The sequence below is a fragment of the Heteronotia binoei genome, chromosome 8, assembly GCF_032191835.1.
Source record: "Heteronotia binoei isolate CCM8104 ecotype False Entrance Well chromosome 8, APGP_CSIRO_Hbin_v1, whole genome shotgun sequence".
Classification (NCBI taxonomy): Eukaryota; Metazoa; Chordata; class Lepidosauria; order Squamata; family Gekkonidae; genus Heteronotia; species Heteronotia binoei.
In genome coordinates, this window is record NC_083230.1 from 126,710,732 (window position 1) to 126,738,355 (window position 27,624).

The 27,624-nt window shown below is 51.0% G+C and overlaps 1 protein-coding gene and 1 non-coding gene across 2 annotated transcripts in view; both read left to right on the forward strand.

Annotated features, from left to right (window-relative positions):
* Positions 1-27,624, forward strand: part of UBE2H (ubiquitin conjugating enzyme E2 H) — a 97,448-nt gene that overhangs the window by 62,596 nt on the left and 7,228 nt on the right. Inside the window, exon 3 of the mRNA XM_060246033.1 lies at positions 2,498-2,572. Coding sequence (XP_060102016.1) covers positions 2,498-2,572 — 75 coding nt within the window. The remainder of the gene's footprint in view (positions 1-2,497; positions 2,573-27,624) is intronic.
* TRNAA-UGC (transfer RNA alanine (anticodon UGC)) lies at positions 21,558-21,629 on the forward strand. Its single transcript has one exon. It is a non-coding gene; the product is annotated as a tRNA-Ala (tRNA).

Below are 27,624 nucleotides of genomic sequence, written 5' to 3' on the forward strand. Positions count from 1 at the left end.
TTTAAGTAGCCAGTTGTCAAGTGTCAAATTCAATGAGTTTTTCCAGGACTGCGCAATCGTGGTTTTAGCAGCTGTCAGGAGTTTAACTATCAAGGATTTTTTAGAAGATGAAAGACGGGTATCGGACCAATGATTGAGAAGTATCCTTGTTGGTTCATCTGGGATCAAGACCCCAGTTAGGGAGGAGAGATGGGCACAAATTGAGGTCCAGAATGGTCTGATTTTGGGGCAGTCCCACCAGCAGTGAAAATAAGAGGCTTTGAGCCCACAGTTTCTCCAGCAGTCTGAAGAGCCTAACTGGGTCATATGGGAGAACTGGTTAGGAGTAAGGTACCAACGTGCTATCAATTTAAAGTTTTGTTGAGATATATTTATAATGGTAGATTGTAGGGCATCACTAGCCCATATAGAGTCCCATTGGTCGGGAGAAAGGATGATGCCACAGTCTTTATGCCATTGGGTGGTGTAAGAGGGTAAGGTTGCTTCGAGTTTAGACAATAGGATTCGATACAGCCGTGAAATGAGACAAGCATCCGTTTTAAGAGTGTTCATCTGTTCATCTACACGGTTGCTGCAAATCTCAGCTGTGTTCATCTGTTCCCTTGCCCTAGACCACGGCGGGCCAAACTGCGGCTCGGGAGCCACGTGTGGTTCTTTCACATGTATTGTGTGGCTCTCGAAGCCCCCCCATCCCGCCCCATCAGCCAGCTTGGAGGAGGCAAAAACAGAGAGAGAGGGCAGATCTCTCTTTAAATCACTTCTCCAAGCCAACTGGCAGCTTGGAGAATGCATTCAAAGTTGCTTTCTTTCTACCTCTACCTCTCTCACCCAGCTTGCTTCCTTCCTTCTTTCCTTCCCTCTCTCCTTCCTTCCCTCTTTCCTTCTTTCCTTCCTTCCCTTCTTCCTTCCCTCCTTTCCTCCTTTCTTCCCTCCCTCCCTACTTCCTTCCCTCCCTACTTCCTTCTTTCCCTCCTTCCTTCTTTCCTTCCTTCCCTCCCTCCCTACTTCCTTCCTTCCCTCCCTCCCTCCCTACTTCCTTCCTTCCCTCCCTCCCTCCCTACTTCCTTCCTTCCCTCCCTCCCTCCCTACTTCCTTCCTTCCTTCCCTCCCTCCCTCCCTACTTCCTTCCTTCCTTCCCTCCCTCCCTACTTCCTTCCTTCCTTCCCTCCCTCCTTCCTTCCTTCCCTACTTCCTTCCTTCCTTCCCTCCTTCCTTCCCTCCCTCCCTACTTCCTTCTTTCCCTCCTTCCTTCCCTCCTTCCCTCCCTCCTTCCCTCCCTCCCTCCTTCCTTCCTTCCTTCCCTCCCTCCCTCCCTCCCTCCCTACTTCCTTCCTTCCTTCCTTCCTTCCCTCCCTACTTCCTTCCCTCCCTCCCTCCCTACTTCCTTCCTTCCCTCCCTCCCTCCCTACTTCCTTCCTTCCCTCCCTCCCTACTTCCTTCCTTCCTTCCCTCCTTCCCTCCCTACTTCTTTCCTTCCTTCCTTCCCTCCTTCCTTCCTCCCTCCCTACTTCCTTCTTTCCCTCCTTCCTTCCTTCCCTCCCTCCTTCCCTCCCTCCCTCCCTCCCTCCTTCCTTCCTTCCTTCCTTCCTTCCTTCCTTCCTTCCTTCCTTCCTTCCTTCCCTCCCGCCTTCCTTCCTTCCTTCCTTCCTTCCTTCCTTCCTTCCTTCCTTCCTTCCTTCCTTCCTTCCTTCCTGCCTTCCTTCCTTCCCTCCTGCCTGCCTTCCTTCCTTCCTTCCTTCCTTCCTTCCTTCCTTCCTTCCTTCCTTCCTTCCTTCCTTCTCCTCTCAAACATCTGATGTTTATTTTATGTGGCTCTTACATTAAGCGAGTTTGGCCACTCCTGTGAATAGACCTAAGCGGTGTGATATTCTACCAGTCCAGGTTCACACTCAATAGTTCATTCATGTCCATTAAGCCTTCGGGGCAACCTATTTGTCCCCATTCCCTCTTGAAATGAAAGATGCATTCAAATCTTAGCCATTCGCTTCGGTTTTAATCAAGGCCCAGTTGTGAACATGACCTGATCAACTGGAATTTGTTAGCTAGTGCCTGAGAGGACACCAAAGTGGAATTTCAGTTCAGGGATCTTAAGGGGATTTTGAGACCCTGAACGTAGTGCTCTCTGGGGTACGTATGGAGAAAGGCAGTCCTGAAGGTAGACAGGTCCTAGGCCATATAGGGCTTTAAAGGTTATAACCAGCCCCTTGAAGCAATTCCGGAACACCACAGGCAACCAGCGTAACGCTTTCAGCACAGGTTGGATGTGCTCCCATACAGGTAGCTCCACGAACAGCCTGGCGGCTGAGTTTTGCACCAGTTGTAGCCTCCGAAGTTGAGTCAAGGGCAGCCCCATGTAGAAGGCGTTACAGTAGTCTGTTCTTGAGGTGACCGTTTTGTCCTTGGTGTCCAGCCAGGCTGATACTCTAGGTAAATTTCCATTGATGTTTTGGTCTGCACAACTTAACACATTTTATTTTTCTCTCTCCCTGATTCGCAGCACCGTACGAAGGTGGAGTGTGGAAAGTTAGAGTGGACCTTCCTGACAAATACCCCTTCAAATCGCCATCTATAGGTAACTGATCCATAAACGTCTGGCTAGCGAATGTTTCACAAATATTGGTTTTTATCCCAATTGAATCTTGTGGAGGAACGTTAAAACTAGAATGAATAGCATTGCAGATTTGGGAGGGTCTATGCAGGGCATCTAGTCCAACCCCGCCCCCCCCCCCCCTGCACTCAGTGCTGGATCAGCCTAAAGCAGGACACCAAACAGTGGCTCTTTCACACCTATTGTGTGCAGTGTTCCCTCTAAGCTGAGTTTGTGTGAGCTCCCTCACAGATTTTTGGCCTCTGCCTCACACATTTTTGTCTTAGCGCAGGGAAAATAGCCCCAGAGCAAACTCATTTATGCGGTAGCTCACAGCTTGAATGCCAGTCGCTCACAACTGTAATGGCGGTAGCTCACTAAGTAGAATATTTGCTCATAAGACTCCATGGCTTGGAGGGAGCATTGATTGTGTGACTCTCAAAGCCCCCACTGGCCTGTTGGCCAGCTCGAAGAAGGCATTTCTCACTTTAAATCGCTTCGCCAAGCCAGCCAGCAGCTTGGAGAATGCATTTATAGTTAAAGTTGTTTCTTTCTACCCCTCTCTCCCTGCCTTGTGGTTTTCAAACATCTGATGTTTGAGTCTTGTGGCTCTCAAGCATCTGATGTTACAAGTCTTGTGGCTCTCAAGCATCTGACGTTCAAGTCTTGTGGCTCTCAAACATCTGATGTTCCAGTCTTGTGGCTCTTAAGAAAAAGATGAAGAAGAAGATATTGGATTTATATCCCGCCCTCCACTCCGAAGAGTCTCAGAGCGGCTCACAATCTCCATTACCTCCCCCCCCCCACAACAGACACCCTGTGAGGTAGATGAAGATATTGGATTTATATCCCGCCCTCCACTCCGAAGAGTCTCAGAGCGGCTCACAATCTCCTTTCCCTTCCTCCCCCACAACAGACACCCTGTGAGGTAGATGAAGATATTGGATTTATATCCCGCCCTCCACTCCGAAGAGTCTCAGAGCGGCTCACAATCTCCTTTCCCTTCCTCCCCCACAACAGACACCCTGTGAGGTAGATGAAGATATTGGATTTATATCCCGCCCTCCACTCCGAAGAGTCTCAGAGCGGCTCACAATCTCCTTTCCCTTCCTCCCCCACAACAGACACCCTGTGAGGTAGATGAAGAAATTGGATTTATATCCCGCCCTCCACTCCGAAGAGTCTCAGAGCGGCTCACAATCTCCTTTCCCTTCCTCCCCCACAACAGACACCCTGTGAGGTAGATGAAGATATTGGATTTAGATCCCGCCCTCCACTCCGAAGAGTCTCAGAGCGGCTCACAATCTCCTTTCCCTTCCTCCCCCACAACAGACACCCTGTGAGGTAGATGAAGATATTGGATTTAGATCCCGCCCTCCACTCCGAAGAGTCTCAGAGCGGCTCACAGTCTCCTTTCCCTTCCTCCCCCACAACAGACACCCTGTGAGGTAGATGAAGATATTGGATTTAGATCCCGCCCTCCACTCCGAAGAGTCTCAGAGCGGATCACAATCTCCTTTACCTTCCTCCCCCACAATAGACACCCTGTGAGGTGGGTGGGGCTGGAGAGGGCTCTCACAGCAGCTGCCCTTTCAAAGACAAGCTCTGCCAGACCTATGGCTGACCCAAGGCCATTCCAGCAGGTGCAAGTGGACGAGTGGGGATTCAAACCCGGTTCTCCCAGATAAGAGTCCGCACACTTAACCACTACACCAAACCGGCATCTTAAGCATCTGACGTTCCAAGTCGTGTGGCTCTCAAACATCTGGAATTTATTTTTTGTGGCTCTTACATTAAACAAGTTTGGCTGCCCCTGGCCTAAAGCATCCTTGACAAAGGTTCGTCCAGCCGCAGCTTGAAGACAGCCAGGGAGGGGGCAGCTCAGCACCTCCCGCGGCAGCCAGTGCCACTGCTGAAGTGAAGAGCAGTGGATTCTGATCTGGAGAACCGGGTTTGATTCCCCACTTCTCCGTATGCAGCTGTTGGCGTGACCTCGGGCAAGCTACAGTTCTCTCAGAGCTGTTCTCTCAAGAGCAGTTCTCTCAGAGCTCTCTCAGCCCTGCCTACCTCACGGGGTGTCAATTGTGGGAAGAGGAAGGGAAGGAGATTGTAAGCCACACTGAGACTCCGAGGGAAGGACAGGGTATAAACCCTCTCCTCTTCCAGTTTGGTGTAGCGGTTAAGTACGTAGAGCTCTCTCAGCCCCACCCACTTCACAGGGTGTCTGTTGTGGGGGGAGAAGATATAGGGAGATTGTAAGCCGCTCTGAGTCTCTGATTCAGAGAGCAGGGAGGGATATAAGTCTGCGGTCTTCTTCTTTTTCCTTCCTGCCCATAATTTAAACCCATGAGTGCAAGTCCTCTCCTCTGCTGCCAATAGGAACAGCTCCCTGCCTCCACTTAGGAGACAACCTTTCCCATTCTTCAAGAGAGCAATCCCGTTCCCCAGCATCCTCTTCTCCAGACTGAGCATTCCCTCATCTTCGTCGCTCTCTTCTGCGCCCACCTCTGTTCTGTTCACATCCTAATGGTCAGGGTTTCCTGACTTCTGATTGGGTGCTTTTAGTACAAGGCTTGTACCCAGGGGACATTTTGTAGAAAAATAGCGTGGTGGAGCTCATTCAGGGATTGTTATGCAGCTGCACCTACTATCCAATGGACAAGGAGGTGGAACTCTCAGAAGGAGGAGTGGAACTCCAGGAGGAGGAATGGAACTCTCAGGAGGGGTGGAACTCTCAGAAGGAGGGGTGGAACTCTCAGAAGGAGGAGTGTAACTCCAGGAGGAGGAGTGTAACTCCAGGAGGAGGAGTGGAACTCTCAGGAGGAGTGGAACTCTCAGAAGGAGGGGTGGAACTCTCAGAAGGAGGAGTGGAACTCCAGGAGGAGGAGTGGAACTCTCAGAAGGAGGGGTGGAACTCTCAGAAGGAGGAGTGGACTCTCAGAAGGAGGAGTGGAACTCTCAGGAGGAGTGAACTCTCAGAAGGAGGAGTGGAACTCACAGGAGGAGGAGTGGAACTCTCAGAAGGAGTGGAACTCTCAGAAGGAGGGTGGAACTCTCAGAAGGAGGAGTGGAACTCTCAGAAAGGTCAGGAGCTGCTCTCCTGTGAGCTCCCACTGAATCTGAGGCCTTCTTGTACCTCCTGTGCAGGTCAGACAGCTGGCCTCTTGCAATGAGTGTGGGGTATATCCGCAGTCTTCAGAATGAGAAACTTGGGTACAGAATGGGTACATGGTCATTATCTTCTCTCTGTGAATGCTGAAGTCCTTGCCAACTTAATTGGCCAGCCTTAAGTTCCGAGCCCTCGATTCTGAATCCAACTTGCAAATGAATCCTTCAGTGAAAATGTGGTGGTTTTCTTGTCAAAAATGATGCACAGTTTTCGTATTTTTCTCTCCAAGTGGCGGGGGGTGGTTCTTTGACAGAATTATTGCTCACCGTCAGTGGGAGCACCCATGGATTTGGGGAGGGTGTAGTGTGTCTGTACCTCCCCGCCCCTGACACAGGCACTCCAGATGCCAGGAATGAAGAACAGGTTTTCCCCACCTCATTGCTCTCCAGTTTAGTGTAGTGGTAAGCTGTGCAGACTCTTATCTGGGAGAACCGGGTTTGACTCCCCACTCCTCCACTTGCAGCTGCTGGAATGGCCTTGGGTCAGCCAGAGCTCTCTTATCTGGGAGAACCGGGTTTGATTCCACACTCCTCCACTTGCAGCTGCTGGAATGGCCTTGGTCAGCCAGAGCTCTCTTTCTCTGGGAGAACCGGGTTTGATTCCCCACTCCTCCACTTGCAGCTGCTGGAATGGCCTTGGGTCAGCCAGAGCTCTCTTATCTGGGAGAACCGGTTTGATCCCCACTCTCCACTTGCAGCTGCTGGAATGGCCTTGGGTCAGCCAGAGCTCTCTTTTCTGGGAGAACCGGGTTGACTCCCCACTCCTCCACTTGCAGCTGCTGGAATGGCCTTGGGTCAGCCAGAGCTCTCTTATCTGGGAGAACCGGGTTTGATTCCCCACTCCTCCACTTGCAGCTGCTGAATGGCCTTGGGTCAGCCAGAGCTCTCTTATCTGGGAGAACCGGGTTTGACTCCCCACTCCTCCACTTGCAGCTGCTGGAATGGCCTTGGGTCAGCCAGAGCTCTCTATCTGGGAGAACCGGTTTGATTCCCCACTCCTCCACTTGCAGCTGCTGGAATGGCCTTGGGTCAGCCAGAGCTCTCTTATCTGGAGAAACCGGGTTTGACTCCCCACTCCTCCACTTGCAGCTGCTGGAATGGCCTTGGGTCAGATATAGCTCTCATAGGAGTTGTCCTTGAAAGTGCAGATTCTGGGAGAACTCTCTCCGCACCACCTGCCTCACAGGGTGTCTGTTGTGGGGCAAGAAGATAAAGGAGATTGTCAGCCGCTTTGAGACTCTTGATTTGGAGAGAAGGGTGAGGTATAAATCTGTGGTCTTCTTCACCCTCCTTCTCCCCCACTTCCTGTCTATGCATAGGATTGTAAAGTGAAATTCTCTTTAATTCCTCCTTAATGGCCTTGGGTCAGATATAGCTCTCATAGGAGTGTCCTTGAAAGGGCAGCTTCTGGGAGAACTCTCTCCGCACCACCTGCCTCACAGGGTGTCTGTTGTGGGGGAAGAAGATAAAGGAGATTGTCAGCTGCTTTGAGACTCTTGATTCGGAGAGAAGGGTGAGGTATAAATCTGCGGTCTTCTTCACCTCCTTCTCCCCCCACTTCCTGTCTATGCATAGGATTGTAAGTGAAATTCTCTTTAATTCCTCCTTAATGGCCTTGGTTAGATATAGCTCTCATAGGAGTTGTCCTTGAAAGGCAGCTTCTGGGAGAACTCTCTCAGCACCACCTGCCTCACAGGGTGTCTGTGTGGTGGAAGAAGATAATGGAGATTGTCAGCCGCTTTGAGACTCTTGATTCGGAGAAAGGGTGAGGTATAAATCTGCGGTCTTCTTCACCCTCCTTCTCCCCCCACTTCCTGTCTATGCATAGGATTGTAGAAGTGAAATTCTCTTTAATTCCTCCTTAATGGCCTTGGGTCAGATATAGCTCTCATAGGAGTTGTCCTTGAAAGGGCAGCTTCTGGGAGAACCTTCTCAGCACCACCTGCCTCACAGGGTGTCTGTTGTGGGGGAAGAAGATAAAGGAGATTGTCAGTCGCTTTGAGACTCTTGATTCGGAGAAAAGGGTGAGGTATAAATCTGCAGTCTTCTTTCATCCTCCTCCTCCCCCCACGTCCTGTCTATGCATAGAATTGTAAAGTGAAATTCTCTTTAATTCCTCCTTAACCAGTTTCTCCTTGAAGTCCAACAGTCCTTTTCTTAGGAATGTTTGAGGCAGTTTCTAATCAGTTCTGTTTTGACCAAAGAGATGTTGCAATAGAAGAGGGGGCAGGAAGGGAGTGTTCTGCAGAATTTGTAGATGCTAAGAGGCATCTCCATTTTTGTAGGGAAAAGCCCAGCAGGAGCTCATTTGCATATGAGCCACACACACCCTGACGTCACCATTGTTTTGCCCAGGGCAGCAGGTACTCAAATCAAATTTAAAACGGTCAGAGACCCATCCAAAAAAGAAAGAAAATAAGCTAACAAGTGCCTTAAAAAAACCAAGGTGTACAATCACCTTGGGTGTACAACATAAAATGTATACATAAAAATTTCAGTTCCCAGTTTCATTATGCAGCAGGAACTCATTTGCATATTAGGCCACGCCCCTGACTTCACCATTGTTTTGCACAGGGTTTTTTTTGTTGAAAAAGCCCAGCAGTAACTCACTTACATATTAAGCCACACTCCCTGACTCCAAAGCTGCTGGAACTGCATTCCTGTACGTTCCTGCTAAAAAAACCCCCCTAGGCAAGACACACCTTACCCGGGAGGGACAGTGGCTCAGTGGTAGAGCATCTGCTTGGGAAGCAGAAGGTCCCAGGTTCAATCCCCGGCATCTCCAAAAAGGGTCCAGGCAAATAGGTGTGAAAAACCTCAGCTTGAGATTCTGGAGAGCCGCTGCCAGTTGAGAAGACAATATGACTTTAAGAGCATAAGAACATAAGAGAAGCCATGTTGGATCAGGCCAACGGCCCATCAAGTCCAACACTCTGTGGTCACACAGTGGCAAAAAATTTTATATACACACATACACTGTGGCTCCATATTTCTATCTAAACCCCTCTTGAAGGTGGCTATACTTGTGGCCGCCACCACCTCCTGTGGCAGTGAATTCCACATGTTAATCACCCTTTTGGGTGAAGAAGGACTTCCTTTTATCCGTTTTAACCTGTCTGCTCAGCAATTTCATCGAATGCCACGAGTTCTTGTATTGTGAGAAAGGGAGAAAGTACTTCTTTCTCTACTTTCTCCATCCCATGCATTATCTTGTAAACCTCTATCATGTCACCCCGCAGTCGACGTTTCTCCAAGCTAAAGAGTCCCAAGCCGTTTCAACCTTCTCATAGGGAAAGTGCTCCAGCCCTTTAATCATTCTAGTTGCCCTTTTCTGGACTTTCTCCAATGCTATAATATCCTTTTTGAGGTGCGGCGACCAGAACGCACACAGTACTCCAAATGAGACCGCACCATCGATTTATACAGGGGCATTATGACTCTGATGGACCAGGGTCTGATTCAGTAGAAGGCAGCATCATATGATCTTACTGTCAGAGCAGCGTGATGGAGTGGTTCAGAGTGTTGGACTAGTATCCGGGAGACCCGGGTTTGAATCCCCATTTCTGCCATGGAAGCTCGCTGGGTGATCTTGGTCACATGCTCTCTCAGCCTAACTTACCTTACAAGGTTGTTGGGAGGACAAATGGGGGAGAGGAAAATATGTAAGCTGCCTCGTGTCCCTCATTGGGAAAGATGGGGGGATAAATGAAATAACAAAATTGACGGTGTATGACGGAAGATAACCGTGAAGGGCTGAAGTTACAACAGGATCTGTTGATTTTGCTCCAGAGAGAAAGGAAAGAGAAGTCCGCTCTTTTGAAAGGGAAAAAACCAGAATAAGAGGAGTCAGTGGCTCTATCTGGAGAAGTAAGGGGTGGGATTCTAACAGGACCTCCTTTGCCTATTAGGCCACACACCCCTGATGCAGCCAATCTCCTGGAGCTTCCAATAGGCCCTGTACAAAGAGCCCTGTAAAGAATTCTAGCAGGACCTCTTTGCATATTAGGCACACACCCCTGATGCAGCCAATCCTCCTGGAGCTTCCAGTAGGCCTGTACGAAGAGCCCTGTAAGGAATTCTAGCAGGACCTCCTTTGCATATTAGGCCACACCCCCTGATGCAGCCAATCCTGGAGCTCTCGTAGGCCCTGTACGAAGAGCCTGTAAGGAATCTAGCAGGACCTCCTTTGCCTATTAGGCCACACACCCTGATGCAGCCAATCCTCCTGGAGCGTCCAGCGAGGCCCTGTACCGAAGAGCCCTGTAAGGAATTCTAGCAGGACCTCCTTTGCCTTTTAAGCCACACCCCCTTGATGCAGCCAATCCTCCTGGAGCTTCAGTAGGCCCTGTATGAAGAGCCCTGTAAGGAATTCTAGCAGGACTCCTTTGCCTATTAGGCCACACCCCCTTGATTCAGCCAATCCTCCTGGAGCTTTACAGTAGGCCTGTAAGGAATTCTAGCAGGACCTCCTTTGCATATTAGGCCACACACCCCTGAGGCAGCCAATCCTCCTGGAGCTCTCAGTAGGCCTGTACGAAGAGCCCTGTAAGGAATTCTAGCAGGACCTCCTTTGCCTATTAGGCCACACCCCCTGATGCAGCCAATCCTCCTGGAGCTTCAGCAGGCCCTGTACGAAGAGCCTGTGAGGAATTCTAGCAGGACCTCCTTTGCCTATTAGGCCACACCCCTGATGCATCCAATCCTCCCGGAGCTTCCAGCAGGCCCTGTACGAAGAGCCTGTGAGGAATTCTAGCAGGACACCTTTGCCTATTAGGCCACACACCCCTGATGTAGCCAATTCTCTGGAGCTCTCAGTAGGCGCTATACGAAGAGCCCTGTAAGGAATTCTAGCAGGACCTCCTTTGCCCATTAGGCCACACACCCTGATGCAGCCAATCCTCCTGGAGCTTCAGCAGGCCCTGTATGAAGAGCCCTGTAAAGATTTCTAGCAGGACCTCCTTTGCATATTAGGCCACGCCCCTGATGCAGCCAATCCTCCTGGAGCTTCCAGTAGGCCTGTACGAAGAGCCCTGTAAGGATTCTAGCAGGACCTCCTTTGCCTATTAGGCCAACACACCCTGATGTAGCCAATCCTCCTGGAGCTCTCAGTAGGCCCCTGTACGAAGAGCCTGTAAGGAATTCTAGCAGGACCTCCTTTGCCTATTAGGCCACGCCCCCTGATGCAGCCAATCCTCCTGGAGCTCTCAGTAGGCCCTGTACGAAGATCCCTGTAAGGGAATTCTGCAGGACCTCCTTTGCATATTAGGCCACACACCTCTGATGCAGCCAATCCTCCTGGAGCTTCCAGCAGGCCCTGTAGGAAGAGCCCTGTTAGGAATTCTAGCAGGACCTCGTTGCCTATTAGGCCACACACCCCTGATGCAGCCTATCCTCCTGGAGCTTCCAGCAGGCCCTGTAGGAAGAGCCCTGGAAGGAATTCTAGCAGGACCTCCTTTGCCTATTAGGCCACGCCCCCCTGATGCAGCCAATCCTCCAAGAGCTGACAAGGCTCTTTTTTGTAAGCCTTGGAGGATTGGCTACATCAGGTGTGTGTGCCTAATATGCAAAGGAGCTCCTGCTAGAATTCCACCCCTGGAGAAGTCGATTTCAGTACAGGAACTTCCTCTCCCTACAAAAAAAAATTCTGCCTTTTGGGAGATACTGAATAATGGGGTGTGACTGCCCCTAGAGGACATAAGCAGGCAGGAACAAAAGTCGCACAAACAAGCCCATGTGTAATGTGTATGCAAAGGCAGAAAAGCATCTTCCAGAGGTGAGGAACGAACCAGAAAACACCAGATCTCTCCCGTGTTCAATGAAACCAATGTACTTAATTACGCAAAGATGTGAAAAATACACAAAACAGTAATGATACATCTGGCAAAAAAGTCAAAATGTTGTAACGCACGCACACTGTTGCCAATAAATACAATGGTCAGAATTACATAAGCCAAACCTCCAAGGATGGAAGGAGAGCCCACCACCTCCCGAGGAAGCCTGTTCCACTGAGGAACCGCTCTAACGGTCAGGAAGTTCCTCCTTATGTTGAGCCCGGGGGCTGAATCGGGCCCCCCCAGAGGGCTGCTATCAGGCCCCCGAGCAACTGGCTGTCATCTGCTTCCTTCTCCCTATACCTTTGAGTCAGCGGAACTTGCCTGTTGCATACTTAAACTTGCTCAATTACACGTGAGCTACAGGGGGAAACCTCAATTTTCTCCATTGCTGAGGCTCCTCCCCTCCTTGTCCCATGGGAGGGAGGGAAAGAGCCAGAGCTTCCTTTACCCAGTTCCCTGGATCCCATAGGAGAAATGCAAAAAAAAGCACCTTTAAGACAACACGTGCTATTGTTTTAAGCATGTTTTATTTAGTCGTGTTTGTCTGTGCCCTATAAAAAGTTGATATCTTAAATAGGCACACGCAAAGCCCAGCCCGACAAGGCCTCATTTATGTCACATCTGGCCCTCATAACAAATGAGTTCAACACTTCTAAGGAACAGGAGCTGCTTGTGGGAGAAAAATGGTTTGGATACGTAACTTTTAAGAGGCTGGAGCACACAGCAGCCGCCCCCCCCCCCCCCAGTTTGAGTCAGAAGATCTTGTCTGTTTGCATTACTTAAAATAGCCTGTTGCATAGAAGCTGTGTGCTGTTTCCAGCCGGCTTGCTTCTTAGACTGTTCTGCTTTTTAGGCACAGCTGGCATTCTTGTAAGCCATGACCTGTTTGCGGGGATATTGCACGTCTCAACCCCCAGAGCCAGTTTGCGGTAGTGGTTACGTGCATGGACTCTTATCTGGGAGAACCGGGTTTGATGCCCCACTCCTCCACTTGCAGCTGCTGGAAAGGCCTCGGGTCAGCCATAGCTCTCTTATCTGGGAGAACCGGGTTTGATTCCCCACTCCTCCACTTGCAGCAGCTGGAAAGGCCTTGGGTCAGCCATAGCACTCTTATCTGGGAGAACCGGGTTTGATTCCCCACTCCTCCACTTGCAGCAGCTGGAATGGCCTTGGGTCAGCCAGAGCTCTCTTATCTCGGAGAACCGGGTTTGATTCCCCACTCCTCCACTTGCAGCTGCTGGAATGGCCTTGGGTCAGCCAGAGCTCTCTTATCTGGGAGAACCGGGTTTGATGCCCCACTCCTCCACTTGCACCTGCTGGAATGGCCTTGGGTCAGCCAGAGCTCTCTTATCTGGGAGAACCGGGTTTGATGCCCCACTCCTCCACTTGCACCTGCTGGAATGGCCTTGGGTCAGCCAGAGCTCTCTTATCTGGGAGAACCGGGTTTGATGCCCCACTCCTCCACTTGCAGCTGCTGGAATGGCCTTGGGTCAGCCAGAGCTCTCTTATCTGGGAGAACCGGGTTTGATGCCCCACTCCTCCACTTGCACCTGCTGGAATGGCCTTGGGTCAGCCAGAGCTCTCTTATCTGGGAGAACCGGGTTTGATGCCCCACTCCTCCATTTGCAGCTGCTGGAAAGGCCTCGGGTCAGCCAGAGCTCTCTTATCTGGGAGAACCGGGTTGGATTCCCCACTCCTCTACTTGCAGCTGCTGGAATGGCCTTGGGTAAGCCAGAGCTCTCTTATCTGGGAGAACCGGGTTGGATTCCCCACTCCTCCGCTTGCAGCTGCTGGAATGGCCTTGGGTCAGCCAGAGCTCTCTTATCTGGGACTTTGATGGACCGAGGGGCTGATTCAGTATAAGGCAGCTTCATATGTTCAAGGTCCCAGGTTCAATCCCTGGCATCTCCAAAAAAGGGTCCAGGCAAATAGGTGTGAAAAAACCTCAGCTTGAGACCCTGGAGAGCCGCTGCCAGTCTGAGAAGACAATACTGACTTTGATGGACCAAAGGTCTGATTCAGTAGAAGGCAGCTTCATATGTTCATATGGGAGAACCGGGATTGATTCCTCACTCCTCCACTTGCAGCTGCTGGAATGGCCTTGGGTCAGCCAGAGCTCTCTTATCTGGGAGAACCCGGTTGGATTCCCCACTCCTCCATTTGCAGCTGCTGGAATGGCCTTGGGTCAGCCAGAGCTCTCTTATTTGGGAGAACCGGGTCTGATTCTCCACTCCTCCACTTGCACCTTCTGGAATGGCCTTGGGTCAGCCAGAGCTCTCTTATCTGGGAGAACCGGATTGGATTCCCCACTCTTCCACTTGCAGCTGCTGGAATGGCCTTGGGTCAGCCAGAGCTCTCTTATCTGGGAGAACCGGGTTTGATTCCCCACTCCTCCACTTGCAGCTGCTGGAATGGCCTTGGGTCAGCCAGAGCTCTCTTATCTGGAAGAACCGGGTTTGATTCCCCACTCCCCCATTTGCAGCTGCTGGAATGGCCTTGGGTCAGCCAGAGCTCTCTTATCTGGGAGAACCGGGTTTGATTCCCCACTCTCCCATTTGCAGCTGCTGGAATGGCCTTGGGTCAGCCAGAGCTCTCTTATCTGGTTGAACCGGGTGTGATTCCCCACTCCTCCACTTGCACATGCTGGAATGGCCTTGGGTCAGCCATAGCTCTCTTATCTGGGAGAACCAGGTTTGATTCCCCACTGCTCCACTTGCAGCTGCTGGAATGGCCTTGGGTCCGCCATAGCTCTCGCAGAGCTGTCCTTGAAAGGGCAGTTTCTGTCAGAGCTCTCTCAGCCCCATTTACCTCACAGGGTGGATCTTGCAGGGGAGGAAGCGAAAGGAGATTGTAAGCTGCTCTGAGATTCAGAGTGAAGAGCGGGTATAAATCCAATATAATCACCATCATCTTCTTCAGATCATGCTAGAACAGGGGTGGCAAAACTTGCTTAACATATGAGCCACACAGAATAAACACCATGGGAGAAACATCGACTGCGGGGTGACATGAGAGAGGTTTACAAGATTATGCATGGGATAGAGAAAGTAGAGAAAGAAGTACTTTTCTCTCTTTCTCACAATACAAGAACTCGTGGGCATTCGATGAAATTGCTGAGCAGTCGGGTTAGAACAGATAAAAGGAAGTCCTTCACCCAAAGGGGGACTAACGTGGAATTCACTGCCACAGGAGGTGGTGGCGGCTACAAGCATAGCCCGCTTCAAGAGGGGGTTAGAGAAAAATATGGAGCAGAGGTCCGTCAGTGCCTATTAGCCACAGTGTGTGTGTGTGTATATATATATAATTTTTTGGGCCACTGTGTGACACAGAGTGTTGGACTGGATGGGCTATTGGCCTGATCCAACATGGCTTCTCTTATGTTCTTCTGTGACACAGAATGTTGGACTGGATGGGCCATTGGCCTGATCCAACATGGTTTCTTTTATGTTCTTAAGTGACACAGAGTGTTGGACTGGATGGACCATTGGCCTGATCCAACATGGCTTTTCTTATGTTCTTATGTGACACAGAGTGTTGGACTGGAGGGGCCACTGGCCTGATCCAACATGGCTTCTCTTATGTTCTTATGTGACACAGAGTTTTGGACTGGAGGGGCCACTGGCCTGATCCAACATGGCTTCTCTTATGTTCTTATGTGACACAGAGTGTTGGACTGGATGGGCCATTGGCCTCATCCAACATGCTTTCTCTTATGTCCTTCTGTGACACAGAGTGTTGGACTGGAAGGGCCATTGGCCAGATCCAACATGGCTTTTCTTATGTTCTTATCAGATGTTTAAGAGCCGCAAAACATGAAAGATGTTTGAGAGCTGCAAGACAGGAAGGTAGGCAATAGATGGGGGAAAGAGAGGTAGAAAGAAAGCAACTTTAACTTTGAATGCATTCTCCAAGCAACCATCTGACTAGGCTTGGAAAAATTATTTAAAGAGAGAAATGCCTTCTCCAAGCTGGCCTATGGGTAGTGGGGGCTTTGAGAGCCACACAGTATGCATGAAAGGGTCACATGTGGCTCCCAAGCCACAGTTTGGCCACCCCTGTGCTAGAAGAAGAGCCCGCCTTAGGCATGGGCAGAAATCACAGAATGGAAGAAGAAGAAGAAGAAGGTAGATTTATAGTCCGCCCTTCTTTCTGTGCCAGAGTCTCAGAGCGGCTCACAATCTCCTGTAACTTCTCCCCTCACCACAGACACCCTGTGAGGTCAGTGGGACTGAGAGGGCTCTCCCAGAAGCTGCCGGGCTTGATTCCCCACTCCTCCACTTGCAGCTCCTGGAATGGCTTTGGGTCAGCCATAGCTCTCTCATCTGGGAGAACCGGGTTTGATTCCCCACTCCTCCACTTGCACCTGCTGGAATGGCCTTAGGTCAGTCAGAGCTCTCTTATCTGGGAGAACCGGGTTGGATTCCCCACTCCTCCACTTGCACCTGCTGGAATGGCCTTAGGTCAGTCAGAGCTCTCTTATCTGGGAGAACCGGGTTGGATTCCCCACTCCTCCACTTGCACCTGTTGGAATGGCCTTAGGTCAGTCAGAGCTCTCTTATCTGGGAGAACCGGGTTTGATTCCCCCCTCCTCCACTTGCACCTGCTGAAATGGCCTTGGGTCAGCCAGAGCTCTCTTATCTGGGAGAACCGGGTTTGATTCCCCACTCCTCCACTTGCCCCTGCTGGAATGGCCTTGGGTCAGCCGTAGCTCTGATCCGGCCCTTGGGCTGCGTATTTGACACCCCACTCTAGGCTGATCCTGCACTGAGCAGGGGGTTGGACTAGATAGCCTCTATGGTGCCTTCCAGCTCTGTGATTCTATAATCGAGAGCCCTCTGATTTGTCTTTTTGGCGGGCCACGGAAACTGTAAAGCTCTCCTCCGGCCACCATATTGCAAATCAATGAACTTTTCTTCCTTTCTGTCATCTTCACTGTTCAGTTTTCACACCTGTGGGGAAGTCCTTGATGTGAATTATCATGGCCATCCAGGGATACGTCCCTTGTACTAAAGCAGGGTTGTCGAACTCATTTGTTATGAGGGACGGATTTGACATAAATGAGAGGGGAGGGACGGTGGCTCAGTGGTAGAGCATCTTCTTGGGAAGCAGAAGGCCCCAGGTTCAATCCCTGGCATCTCCAACTTAAAAGGGTCCAAGTAAGCAGGCGTGAAAAACCTCAGCTTGAGACCCTGGAGAGCCACTGCTGGTCAAGGGAGGGATGGTGGCTCAGCGGTAGAGCATCTGCTTGGGAAGTAGAAGGTCCCAGGTTCAATCCCCAGCATCTCTAAAAAAGGGTCCAGGCAAGTAGGTGTGAAAAACCTCAGCTTGAGACCCTGGAGAGCCACTGGTCAAGGGAGGGATGGTGGCTCAGCGGTAGAGCATCTGCTTGGGAAGTAGAAGGTCCCAGGTTCAATCCCAGCATCTCCAACTCAAAAGGATCCAGGCAAAGAGGCGTGAAAAACCTCAGCTTGAGACCCTGGAGAGCCATGAAGTGGGCTGTAGCTCAGTGGCAGAGCGTCTGCTTGGTAAGCAGAAGGTCCCAGGTTCAATCCCCGGCATCTCCAACTCAAAAGGATCCAGGCAAAGAGGCGTGAAAAACCTCAGCTTGAGACCCTGGAGAGCCATGAATGGGGCTGTTGCTCAGTGGCAGAGCGTCTGCTTGGTAAGCAGAAGGTCCCAGATCTCCAAAAAAGGGTCCTGGCAAATAGGTGTGAAAAACCTCAGCTTGAGACCCTGGAGAGCCGCTGCCAGTCTGAGAAGACAATACTGACTTTGATGGACCGAGGGTCTGATTCAGTAGAAGGCAGCTTCATATATATGTTCATTTGAGACCTTGTTGAGCTGGGCCATTTGTGTTATAAAATGTAGTGCCAGGTAGCAGAGATATAAATTTTACAAAGGACACAGACAAACTCAATAAAATGAAACATGCTTAAAACATTAAGCAATCATTGGTCTCGAAGGTGCTTCCTTTGTATCTCTCCCATGCAGTCCAGGGGACCAGGAGGGAGGGGGGAGCCTCAGCCAAGAGAAGGAAGAGAGAGGCATGGCTCAGGAGCTCTGCCGTGCGATTGAGAGAGCCTGGCAAAGCAAGCTTTTCCCCCTTCCTCCCCAAGGGAGGAGCCTCAGCCAATGGAGAAAATGGAGGCTTTGCTCTGTAGCTCCTATGCAATTAAACAAGCCTAGCAAACAAGCAAAAAACAAACGCTATTAAATAAGCCTAGAGTTCCGTGGCACAGAGTGGTAAAGCTGCAGTACTGCAGTCAGAGCCCTCTGCTCACAACCTGAGTTCGATGCCAGCGAAAGCTGGTTCAGGTGGCTGGCTCCAGGTTTGCTCAGCCTTCCCTCCTTCCGAGGTCGGTGAAAGGAGTACCCAGTTTGCTGGGGGGAAAGGGTAGATGACTGGGGAAGGCAAGGGCAAACCACCCCGTAAAAAGTCTGCCGTGAAACGACTGGTGCTTGCACCTTTACCTTTAGCAAAGCAAGCTGTGATGCAGAAGGAAGGAAGCAGAGAGGGAGAAGGAAGCAGATGACAGCTGAGAGGAGCCCTCCAGGGGCCTGATTTGGCCCCGGGGCTGCATGTTAGACACCCTGCACTTAGGTTTCTCTTCTGCCACTCCTAACGAAGCTCAGAAACCAGTCTCTTGATTTGTCTGGCCTTCGAAGCTGTGTCTCCTCTGGCTCCAGCTTTGGTTTGCTTTGTGCTTCGCTGAGATCTGGCAGAATTAGCTGTCCCCCCACCCTTCCCCTGCCTGTGGGTTCTGTGCATTTTTTTTAAAGGAGCAGTGATTTTGGGGGGAGGGGAAATAATGGAGAACAGCCAGGGAGAGGGACGGCGGGAGATCTGTCTAGACTTGTCTCAACAAGCTGCGCGTCTCATTAAAAGAGGCACGACTTCCCCTGCAAGGGAATTCGCGCTAATCGAGAAGAAAGGACGCGACGTCTGTTTAGCGGCTAGACGGGAATGCCTTCTGAGGTTCTTCCGCTACTGGCGATCGGCAAAAATAACAATCCGTTCATAGTTTGCGAGGGGCTGGGAGAGCGTGGGGGAGGAAGGTTTGTGTCACGCAGGGATTTGCGGGGGCAGTGCACGCTGCACCCCTGTGTGCAGGGCTTTTCTTTTTTGTAGCGGGAACTCAATTTGCATCTTAGACCACACCCCTCTGATGTAGCCAATCCTCCGTGAGCTTACAGGGCTCTTTGTACAGGGCCTACTGGAAGCTCCAGGAGGACTGGCTACATCAGGGGGGTGTGGCCTAATAGGCAAAGGAGGTCCTGCTAGAATTCCTTACAGGAATCTTCGTACAGGGCCTGCTGGAAGCTCCAGGAGGATTGGCTACAACAGAGGGGTGTGGCCTAATATCCAAAGGAGGTCCTGCTAGAATTACTTACAGGGCTCTTCGTACAGGGCCTGCTGTAAGCTCCAGGAGGATTGGCTGCATCAGAGGTGTGTGGCCTAATATGCAAAGGAGGTCCTGCTAGAATTACTTACAGGGCTCTTCGTACAGGGCCTACTGAGAGCTCCAGGAGGATTGGCTGCATCAGGGGTGTGTGGCCTAATAGTCAAAGGAGGTCCTGCTAGAATCCCTTACAGGGCTCTTCGTACAGGGCCTGCTGTCAGCTCCAGGAGGATTGGCTGCATCAGGGGGGTATGGCCTAATAGGCAAAGGAGGTCCTGCTAGAATTCCTTACAGGGCTCTTCGTACAGGGCCTACTGAGAGCTCCAGGAGGATTGGCTACATCAGGGGGGTGGGGCCTAATAGGCAAAGGAGGTCCTGCTACAAAGAAAAGCCCTGCCCGTGTGCATACAGTAAGGAGTAGCCCCACTCACCCCACCCCCCATGTTAGGGAACAAGGGCAGGGTTGAACCTCCCTCCAGTAATGCCCTCCATCCCAAGGCGAGAAGCATAGCAGTTAGAGCAGGGGTGTCGAACTCATTTGTTATGAGGGCCAGATCTGACATAAATGAGACCTTGGTGGACTGAGCCATGTCAGGCTGGACAATGTGTGTACCTATTGAAGACTAGGTAGCAGAGATATAAACTTTATAAAGGACACAGAATAACACAAATATATATATGTGTGTGTATATATATGTGTGTGTGTGTATGTAATATATAAAACTTAAAACGGGCTTAAAACTGGAGAGCCAGTCTGGTGTAGTAGTTAAGTGCACGGACTCTTATCTCGGAGAACCGGCTTTGATTCTCCACTCCTCCACTTGCAGCTGCTGGAATGGTCTTAGGTCAGCCAGAGCTCTCTTATCTGGGAGAACCGGCTTTGATTCCCCACTCCTCCACTTGCAGCTGCTGGAATGGCCTGGGTCAGCCATAGCTCTCTTATCTGGGAGAACCGGGTTTGATTCCGCACTCCTCCACTTGCAGCTGCTGGAATGGCCTTGGGTCAGGCCATAGCTCTCTTATCTGGAGAACCGGGTTTGATTCCCCACTCCTCCAACTTGCAGCTGCTGGAATGGCCTTGGGTCAGCCAGAGCTCTCTTATCTGGGAGAACTGGGTTTGATTCCCCACTCCTCCACTTGCACCTGCTGGAATGGCCTTGGGTCAGCCAGAGCTCTCTTATCTGGGAGAAACCGGGTGTGATTCCCCACTCCTCCACTTGCACCTGATGGAATGGCCTTGGGTCAGCCAGAGCTCTCTTATCTCGGAGAACCGGGTTTGATTCCCCACTCCTCCACTTGCAGCTGCTGGATGGTCTTGGGTCAGCCATAGCTCTCTTATCTGGGAGAACCGGGTTTGATTCCCCACTTCTCCACTTGCAGCTGCTGGAATGGCCTTGGGTCAGCCATAGCTCTGGCAGAGGTTGTCCTTGAAAGGGCAGCTGCTGTGAGATCCTTTTCAGCCCCACCTAGTACCTCACAGGGTGTCTGTTGTGGGGGAGGAAGGTAAAGGAGATTGTGAGCTGCTCTGAGACTCTGAGTGGAGGGCGGGATATAAATCCAATAGCATCATCATCTTCTTCGTCGTCTTCTTCTTCTTATGCAGCCAATCCTCCAAGAGCTTATAGGGCTCTTAGTACAGGGCCTATTTTTAGCTCTTGTAGGATTGGCTACATCAGGGGTGTGTGGCCTAATAGGCAAAGGAGTTTCTACTAGAAAAATAGATGACTCTCAGGACAGGCATGTGGAAGCGCCACAGTGGCAAAGGGACGGTGCTGATGCCAGAAACCCAGGTTAAAAAGAAACAGTTAAAAGCCAGTTAGAAAGGACCAGGCAGTAGGTGATAGAATCATAGAAGGGCTCTCCAGGTTCAGCTAGTCCAACTCCCTGCACAATGGAGGAAATTCACAAGTACCTCCCCCCCACACACACACACATACACACCCTCAGTGGTCCCTGCTCCATGCCAGAAGATGGCAAAAAAAAAAATTCTGGGCCTCCTGGTCAAGCTAGCCAGGAGAAAAATTACTTCCTGACCCGAGAGTGCGATCAGTATTTCCCTTGGTGTGTAAGAAAGGGCCACAAGAACTAAGCACTGATGCAGCCCTTCCTGCCCTCCTTCTCATAATCTGCTGAAGTTCACAGAGCCTGCATTGCTGTCAGGTGGCTCTCTTTAAGAAGGAGAGCCCACCACCTCCTGAGGAAGCCTGTTCCACTGTGAAAGACCTCAGCCTGAGACCCTGGAGAGCCACTGCCAGTCAGAGTAAACAGTACTGACCCTGATGGACCAAAGGTCTGATTCATGGGAGGGGTTGTGGCTCAGTGGTAGAGCCTCTGCTTGGCATGCAGAAGGTCCCAGGTTCCATCCCCGGCATCTGCAGTTGAAAGGACGAGGCCGGAGGTGATGGGGAAGACCTCAGCCTGAGACCCTGGACAGCCATGAAGTGTAGCTATGGCTCAGTGGTAGAGCATCTGCTCAGCAAGCAAAAGGTCCCAGGTTCAGTCCCCAACATCTCCAGTTGAAAGGACCAGGCAGGAGGTGATAGGAAAGACCCTAGAGAGCCATGAAGTGGGGATGTGGCTCAGTGGTAGAGCCTCTGCTCTGCAAGCAAAAGGTCCCAGGTTCAATTCCCGGCATCTCCAGTTGAAAAGACAAGGTAGGAGGTGATGGGAAAGACCTCCGTCTGAGACCCTGGAGAGCCATGAAGTGGGGCTGTGGCTCAGTGGGAGAGTCTCTGCTTGGCATGCAGAAGGTCCCATCCCCGGCATCTCCAGTTGAAAGGACCAGGCAGGAGGTGATGGGAAAGACCTCCGCCTGAGACCCTGGAGAACCATGAAGCGGGGCTGTGGCTCAGTGGTAGAGCATCTGCTCAGCAAGCAAAAGGTCCCAGGTTCAATCCCCAACATCTCCAGTTGAAAGGACCAGGCAGGAGGCGATGGGAAAGATCTCGGCCTGAGACCCTGGAGAGCAGGCTGAGTAGACAATACCAACCCTGATGGAGCAAGGGCCTGGTTCAGTATAAGGCAGCTTCATGTGTTCATGAGAGAGAAGGTTGGGGAAGTCTCATGAAGGAGGAGGAGTTGGATGTGAGCCATTTTGGGGCCCCCCATGAACGCCAATTAAGCTGCCTTGTACTGAACCAGAACACCAAGAAGTATAGTGTCCAGATCACATGAAGTGATGGTATCGCTTTACTCTGCTCTGGTAAGACCTCACCTGGAGTATTGTGATGAGTTTGGGGCACCACATTTTAAGAAGGATAGAGAGAAGCTGGAACAGGTCCAAAGGAGGGCAACAAAGATGGTGAGAGGTCTGAAGACCAAGTCCTGTGAAGAAAGGTTGAGGGAGCTGGGCATGTTTAGCCTGGAGAGGAGGCAGCTGAAAGCACGTGAAGGGCTGTCCTATAGAGGATGGGGTGGAACTGTTTTCTGTGGCCCTGGAAGGTAGGACCAGAACCAACAGGTTGTGATTAAATCAAAAGAGTTTCCGGCTCAACATTAGGAAAAAAGGAAAGGTCCCCTGTGCCAAGCACCAGTCGTTTTCAATTCTGGGGTGACGTTGCTTTCACAAAGTTTTCACGGCAGACTTTTTATGGGGTGGTTTGCCCTTGCCTTCCCCAGTCATCTACGCTTCTCCCCCAGCAAGCTGGGGACTCCTTTTACCAACCTCGGAAGGATGGAAGGCTGAGTCAACCTCGAGCCGGCTACCTGAAAACCCAGCTACTGCCGGGGATCGAACTCAGGTTGTGAAAAGAGCGTAGGACTGCAGTACTACAGCTTTAACACTGCACCACGGGACTCTTCTCAACATTAGGAAGAACTTCCTGAAAGTGAGAACAGTTCCTCAGTGGAACAGGCTTCCTCCTTGGGAGGTGGTGGGCTCTCCTTCCTTGGAGGTTTTTCAACAGAGGCTAGATGGCCATCTGACAGCAATGAGGATCCTGTGAATTTAGGGGGAGGTCTTTGTGCGTTTCCTGCATTGTGCAGGGGGCTGGACTAGATCATTTCATTTTATTCAATTTATATCCCGCCCTTCCCACCAAAGCGGCTCAGGGCGGCTCACAACACAAAAGTTCTAACATAGGATTAAATTTTAAAATGCATCAAATTACAACATTTAAAACAATAAACCAGTAAAAACAGTAAAACAAAGCCATTTACCAAAGTACCATACTACAGCCTTCTATTTGAAATTTTCAAGTACCGATCAGTTGTATGCCAACTGGAAGAGGACTGTCTTACAGGCCCTGCGGAACTGCCCAAGGTCCCGCAGGGCCCTCACCTCTTCCGGTAGCTGGTTCCACCAGCAAGGGGCTGTGATTGAAAAGGCCCTGTCTCTGGTCAACTTAAGACGGGCCTCCTTTGGCCCGGGGATTGCAAGCAGATTTTGAGAACTCGATCTCAGCACTCTCTGGGGAACATGGGGGGAGAGACGGTCCCTAAGGTAGGCAGGTCCTAAGCCATAGAGGATTTTAAAAGTAATAACCAGCACCTTGTATCGAACTCGGTATATTATTGGCAGCCAGCGCAGTCCCCGGAGCCCCGGCTGGATGTGCTCCCATCTAGGAAGCCCTAATAGCAGCCGGGCAGCTGGTGTAGTGGTTAAGTGTGCGGACTCTTATCTGGGAGAACCGGGTTTGATTCCCCACTCCTCCACTTGCACCTGCTAGCATGGCCTTGGGTCAGCCATAGCCCTGGCAGAGGTTGTCCTTGAAAGGGCAGCTGCTGTGAGAGCCCTCTCCAGCCCCACCCACCTCATAGGGTGTCTGTTGTGGGGGAGGAAGGGAAAGGAGATTGTGAGCCGCTCTGAGACTCTTCGGAGTGGAGGGCGGGACATAAATCCAATACCTTCATCTACCTCACAGGGTGTCTGTTGTGGGGGAGGAAGATAAAGGAGATTGTGAGCCGCTCTGAGACTCTTCGGAGTGGAGAGCGGGATATAAATCCAATATCTTCATCTACCTCACAGGGTGTCTGTTGTGGGGGAGGAAGGGAAAGGAGATTGTGAGCCGCTCTGAGACTCTTCGGAGTGGAGGGCGGGACATAAATCCAATACCTTCATCTACCTCACAGGGTGTCTGTTGTGGGGGAGGAAGATAAAGGAGATTGTGAGCCGCTCTGAGACTCTTTGGAGTGGAGAGCGGGATATAAATCCAATATCTTCATCTACCTCACAGGGTGTCTGTTGTGGGGGAGGAAGGTAAAGGAGATTGTGAGCCGCTCTGAGACTCTTCGGAGTGGAGGGCGGGATATAAATCCAATATCTTCATCTACCTCACAGGGTGTCTGTTGTGGGGGAGGAAGGTGAAGGAGATTGTGAGCCGCTCTGAGACTCTTCGGAGTGGAGGGCGGGATATAAATCCAGTATCTTCTTCTTCTTCTTCTTCTGCACTAGCTGCAACTTCCGGGTTAGGCACAGGGGCAGCCCCATGTAGAGGGCATTACAGTAGTCCAACCTCGAGGTGACCCTGGAGGTCCCTTCCAACTCTATGATTTTATGATTCTAGGATCCAAAGGTCAGTATTGCTCGCTCAAACTGATCTCCAGAGTCTCAGGCTGAAGCCGTGCCCATCACCTCCTGCCGTGGATTGAACCTGGGAGCCCCAGCCCCCTTTCTCCCCAGTGGGGGAGGACGTAAACAAAGTATGTGGCAGGAGTGGGCAGAGCGGTGGGGGACGACTGCGAGAGAACAGTTGGTCCCCACAGCTGTCGTCGCAGGAGAAGCCGGCCTTGCTGTTCTCTCGGCGTGGACTGACTTGAACTCCTCAGCGCAGAAACACAAGGCAGGGAGCTGACTTCACTCCACGCGCCCGTGTGTCACTCGCCGGCTGACGTCCGCTCTGTTACTCCCAAGTCAGAAGTTATTTCTGTTTTGCTCAGCGCGCACGGCTTGACCTAGGTGGCCCAGGCAATCCATTTGGGCCACATCAGGGGAAGACGAGACTTGCTGGGGAAAGATGAGGACGCTGGGGAAAGTGGAAGGCGGCAGGAAAAGGGGACGACTCAACGTGAAATGGATGGACTCCATCGAAGACGCCACGACCCTCGGGTTGCAGGACCCAAGCAAGGCTGTTAAGAAGCCTGCAGAAGAAGAAGACTGCAGATTTATACCCCGCCCTTTTCTCTGAATCAGAGACTCAGAGCGGCTTACAATCTCCTATATCTTCTTCCCCCACAACAGACACCCTGTGAGGTGGGTGCGGCTGAGAAGAAGAGGAAGAAGACTGCAGATTTATACCCTACCCTTTTCTCTGAATCAGAGACTCAGAGCGGCTTACAATCTCCTTTACCTTCCCCGCCCCCCCCCCAACAACAGACACCCTGTGAGGAGGGTAGGGCTGAGAGAGCTCTCCCAGAAGCTGCCCTTTCGAGGACAACTCCTGCGATAGCTATGGCTGACCCAAGGCCATTCCAGCAGTTGTGAGTGGAGGAGGGGGGAATCAAATCTGGTTCCCCCAGATAAGAGTCCACACACTTAACCGTTACACCAAACTTAACTCAAGGATGTTTTGGAAGTCAGTGATTCATCGGGCTACCATAAGTCAGAAGCACTTTGTCAGCACATAACAAAGGATGTGTTGTCTGCCCGGTATATACCAAGCTGAATAAATACCCCAAAAATACCCTACTGGTATTTTAAGGGGTATATTCAGCCATATCAGATTTTCTAATCTGATTCGGCTGCCGATCTAGCCGAGCCCGAATAAAAGCCAATATTATTTCACCTCCTGCAGCAGCTGTTGTGCGGCTGTGCCTATTGTGCCATGTCAAAATGCCAACCTATTGGTATTTTAGGGGTATTTATTCAGCCATATCAGATTTTCTAATCTGATTCTGCTGCCGATCTAGCCAAGCCCGAATAAAAGCCGATATTATTTTGCCTCCTGCGGCAGCCATTGTGAGGCTGTGCCCATTGTGCCATGTCAAAATGGCAATGGTCCCCCCAGACTCAGAAAGTTTGGGGACCCCTGCCCAGAGGCGCTGGGAAGCAACTGTGTCTTCACCTGACAGTTGGGTGTTGGCCAAGGCCAGAACACTAACCCATGTCTTGCATAGCTGCGCAGTTTCAAGGAGGCACTGTGTGAATACACAATTCTACAATAAAGGTGTATCCGCTTTGGTCTGCCTCACATGTAAATCAGTTCTAGGTTAACAGAGGCAAGGAGGCCCAGAAATCTTCTGAGAGCCGGGCACACAGAAAGGTCCCAGTGAAGATCTTAGAAGTTCATTAATATGGGTGGATGAGATCTGTAAGATCCCATGTTCTTTTTAGAGTTTGGAAATAAAGAGTTGGTGCTTTGAATTCTGACCAAAAGCTAGTTGGAATCCAGCAGAGTTCCCTCCCCCCCAATTTTTGAGAACAGTTATTTTTGAGTGGAACAGGAGGTGGTGGGCTCTCCTTCCTTAAAGGTTTTCAAGCAGAGGGTGTCAAACATGCGGCCTGGGGGCCAAATCAGGCCCCCGAGCAACTGTCTCTTGTCTGCTTCCTTCTCCCTCTCTCTTGCTTCCTTCTGCATCTCAACTTGTTTTTCAAGCTTTGCTCAATTGCACAGGAGCTACAGAGTGAAACCTCAATTTTCTCAATTGGTTGAGTCTCCTCCCCTTCCTAGTTTCCTGGGGAGGGAGGGAAACAGCCGGAGCTTCCTTTGCCCAGTTCCCTGGATCCCATGGGAGAAATACAAAGAAAGCACCTTTAAGACCAACAAGTGATATTATTTTAAGCATATTTTATTTTTATTTAAAAAAAAAACAAACTTTTAGTCATTTTTGTCTGTGTCCTTTATAAAGTTTCTATCTCTGCTACCTAACCTTAAATAGGTGCACACATGGCCTGGCCAGATGCGGCCCAACAAGATCTCATTTATGTCAGATCCGGCCCTCATAACAAATGAGTTCGACACCCCTGGGCTCTTCTGATATCCTTACAGAGGCCTCAGCCTCTCTGCCCTGTTGTTGGCCTTCCAGAGGAACTGGTTGGCCACCATGTGAGACAGGAGGCTGGACTAGATGGACCCTCACTGGTCTGATCCAGCAGGGCTCTTCTGAGGTTCTTACGAAGGCCTCGGCCTCTCTGCCCTGTTGTTGGCCCTCCAGAGGAACTGGTTGGCCACCGTGTGAGACAGGAGGCTGGACTAGAGGGTCCCTCACTGGTCTGATCCAGCAGGGCTCTTCTGATGTTCTTATCAGGGGAAGGCCTTGGTCTCTCTGCCCTATTGTTGTGCCTCCAGAGGAACTGGTTGGCCACTTTGTGAGACAGGAGGGTGGACTAGATGGACTCTCACTGGTTTGATCCAGCAGGGCTCTTCTGAGGTTCTTTTGAAGGCCTCAGCCTCTGCCCTGTTGTTGGCCCTCCAGAGGAACTGGTTGGCTCATGTGTGAGACAGGAGGCTGGACTAGATGGAACCTCCCTGGTCTGATCCAGCAGGGCTCTTCTGAGGTTCTTAGGAAGGCCTTGGCCTCTCTGCCCTGTTGTTGGCCTTCCAGAGGAACTGGTTGGCCACTGTGTGAGACAGGAGGCTGGACTAGATGGTCTGATCCAGCAGGGCTCTTCTGAAGTTCTTATCTGGATGACTGCATTTCATTTTTCACTACATTATTTGTTTATTTATTTATTTTAGTATATTCCTATTCCGCCCAT